The sequence below is a fragment of the Lathyrus oleraceus genome, chromosome 6 (genome assembly GCF_024323335.1).
Source record: "Lathyrus oleraceus cultivar Zhongwan6 chromosome 6, CAAS_Psat_ZW6_1.0, whole genome shotgun sequence".
Classification (NCBI taxonomy): Eukaryota; Viridiplantae; Streptophyta; class Magnoliopsida; order Fabales; family Fabaceae; genus Lathyrus; species Lathyrus oleraceus.
The window spans coordinates 255,229,359-255,232,727 of record NC_066584.1 but is presented as its reverse complement, the minus strand read 5'-3'; the positions used below and the strand labels follow the sequence as shown (position 1 = coordinate 255,232,727).

At 31.2% G+C, this 3,369-nt stretch overlaps 1 protein-coding gene across 1 annotated transcript; it reads right to left on the bottom strand.

Annotated features, from left to right (window-relative positions):
* Window positions 1-1,207: 1,207 nt before the first annotated feature.
* Window positions 1,208-2,931, bottom strand: LOC127097172 (alkane hydroxylase MAH1). The gene has a single exon (XM_051035683.1). It carries the CDS (start codon window positions 2,883-2,885, stop codon window positions 1,371-1,373), a length of 1,515 nt encoding a protein of 504 aa, XP_050891640.1. The 5' UTR covers window positions 2,886-2,931; the 3' UTR covers window positions 1,208-1,370.
* Between the last annotated feature and the right edge of the window lie 438 nt (window positions 2,932-3,369).

Sequence of the window (3,369 nt, the reverse complement as noted above, 5' to 3'; positions counted from 1 at the left end):
TGTTTTACTGCCAAAAAAACCAATGGCTTTTGTACCTATTTGTAAGAGTTGAGGGGCTCTCTAATTGCAGATTATTCTCTTTGTCTATGATAAAAGCTTCTGAAAAATCTTGAATTCATATTATCCTAACAATTAAATGCCGTAAACTTTAAATTGTTAGTTTACAATGTTACCATTGGCTACAAATATCGTTGCCGACTTTCTTGGACAATGTCTTTGGGGTGGATCCATCTGAAGTACATATCCATATCAACAACTTTCCCATTAATCGCATCCCAACATCTGAAGATGAAATGTCGACTGGTTGATGGACAAATTCTTGTTTGAGGAAAAGTTGCATTACAATTTTCAATTTCAAGCAAAAATCATATGGCTCTGTAAGGTCATATTACCTCTCAGTTTCTAGCATGACAATGTTAAGATATGCAAAATGAAGGCAAGAAAGTAAGGCTTTATAAAAAATCATGTTAGTATTGCATTATGAAAAACTTCACTTTTCATTGCATTAGCAATAGAAGATTAGAAATCATCGCTTCTACTGTTTCCTACTGTTTCAATAACAGTTTTGTTCACTTATTTCAATTGAATAAAAACCAAAAACTTCTTTGATTAATTTGATATTCTTAGATTGCATTGCTTTATGTATGAAGCAAAATATTGTTCATGATATCTTTATCACATTTACTCTTCGTTGGAGTAGTTAGGACTTAGAAGCCCTATAATGTTAGCCTTAACTAATTTTTTTTTACTGATGTGCTGTTGTGAAATTTGTTAATGCTGTAATGTGGGGATACAAATATAATGGCGCATAATTTTTCTTACGTGATATTTATAAGTATTTTGTTATAATTATTTGTAAATTTCATAATTAATTATAAGTATTTAGTTACACAAATCTTTTTATTGAAAACCTGAATTAATTTATTTTTTCATTTCAAAGAAATTAAAAAAATGGTTTTGAAATGAAAAAATGGTATTAAGCAATATACTCGTGCGGATGCAATTAAGCAATATCAATGTTAGGTGTTAGTAAGTTAATAGTTATGTTATATTTAATGAAATAAATTAGGAGCTTTTTGGTCAAAAATCTTTATCGACCCTCGACTCATCAACAACCGAATTGCATACTACGGGAAATTAAAAAATAGTATGTACATGAAGCAAATGCTGAACAACTAGTTAAACCAACCGGATGACAAATTCACAATTCAAAACATTAAAATATGAATTCATGTAATAATTAAACACACATCAGGAAAGTAGTATGGACTTATAACCATACCATTATTTAGCTTGGACATATTAAGGAAATAACACAACATGCGTCACACTATAATCATAACTTCACATAATGAATTATGATGCTTATATCAAATGCATCTTTTACTAATATTCACCTTAAGACCATGTTCCATACGAAGAACAACAGAAACCCTTGGAGTTACAGAATGACCTTCCACCACCTGTATGTGAAACTTCCATAACATAGAAACAGCTACCATCTTCATTTGAACAAAGCTAATACCTTTTCCAATACAACTTCTTGGACCCGCATTGAATGCTATGAACTTGTAAGATGGAACATGTATAATCTGTCCATTATCTGCTATCCATCTCTCTGGCTTAAACTCCAAGCAATCCTCTCCCCATATTTCTTCCATCCTTCCCATTGCATACAAAGAATATATTAACTTTGTATTTGCTCTAACATGGTCTCCACTAGGTAGTATATCAGATTTAACTGCACACTTGTGCTCAAATGGTACAGGTGGATAAAGCCTTAAGGCTTCACATATAGCTCCATGAAGATAAACTAGCTTATCAATGTCTTCCATACTTAAATTTGTAATAGAATTCATCTCTTGTGCTAAATAGTTATCTTTGATCTCTTGAATGATTTTAGCTTCCACAATAGGATGAGTTGAAACAAGCCAAAAGAACCAACTCAGACCTGAACTAATTGTTCCATTTCCTGCAAGTAAGAGATTGACTGCAGTGTCTGTAATATACTTCTCAGTCTTTTCCCCTTTTCCCAATCCTTTCCTCATTAATTCTTTTAGAAAGCAAGAATGATATTCATCCTCATCTCCATTGCCTTTGGAATAAGTTATACATTTGTGCAAGAATTGGTGAAGATTTTCTAGAGCTACCTTGTGCTTCTTCTCTTGACCAATTTGTAGCCATCTTTGTAGCTTCCAAATACATTTTGGAATATAGTGTCTGAACAATGCCACTTCCTCAATCTCAGACACGGCTTTTAAACAAGCGATATTAGATAATTCATTGAATTTGTAAGGATCAAGACAATTAGGATCCAATCCAAATAAAAAGGAAGAGGTGATGTCAAAGGTGAACCTTTCAAGAATATCTTGTAAATCAAGTACTTGTACACTTTTATATGCATGATCAAGAAATGGTAATAGGCTATTTTCTAGCTTCTTTTGAATGTTTTGTTGAAGGATGATCTCAATGTTTTTCCTTTTGAGCAATGAATGAAGTAGTGTTCTTTCTTGTTTCCATTCATTGGAATCCAAATTAAAAATACCAATACCAAGAATTTCAAATATTTCATGGAAATCAGATCCTTTCCCATAGTTGATGAAATTCTTGCTGAGGATGTGGTGCACATTCATGGGATCACAAGTGAAAATAATGTTAGCCATGTTTGTGAGCCATGGTCCTTTAAAATGAAAAGTGCTTCCATAATGTTTGAAAGTTACGGTTGCGAAATCGTGAATATTGGATAGATTATGGAAAACGGATGGTAGCATGCCAATGATTGGCCAGTTTGGTATAAGAACATTTTTGTTTCGTTTCCATATATTGTAGAATATGATGAAGAGAATGGCTACAAATAATGAAATGTATTCTAACAAAGTCCCCATTGTACAAGCAGAGTCAAAAACTAAATCAGCAAATGCTAACTTATTTGATTTGCTTTCTCCTCGTTGTGGAGAGTGTTAGGTGCATGACATTTAAGTGGGTGGTTTACTGTAACAATCAGTTATTAAGTTGTAATTTGGAGAATTTACTTAAAATATAGAGTATACTAATTGTTTACATATGTCTAAGTTTGAAAAAAATTGATGATATAGTAATGATGGTTCAATGAATGGTACAAAAGCTAAAGAGACTGATGATCTAATTTGATTAAATTATCTTTAATATACAAAGGCTAAATGTGAGTAATGATGACATTGAATTGAAAAGAGGTTGTTAAATCAAATATGTAAATTAATATGGCGTATTTGTTTTATTTTTCGATTATTTTTTCAATTGTATTTTAAACAGTATGAGTATTGTATTGATTAATTTTTATTTTAAATTTGATCAAAAAATATTTATTTCATATTAATCATTTTAATATAT

What these genes read in the sequence shown, in the direction of transcription:
- LOC127097172 (XM_051035683.1), bottom strand. Translation starts at nt 2,885, where the DNA reads ATGGGGACTTTGTTAGAATACATTTCATTATTTGTAGCCATTCTCTTC.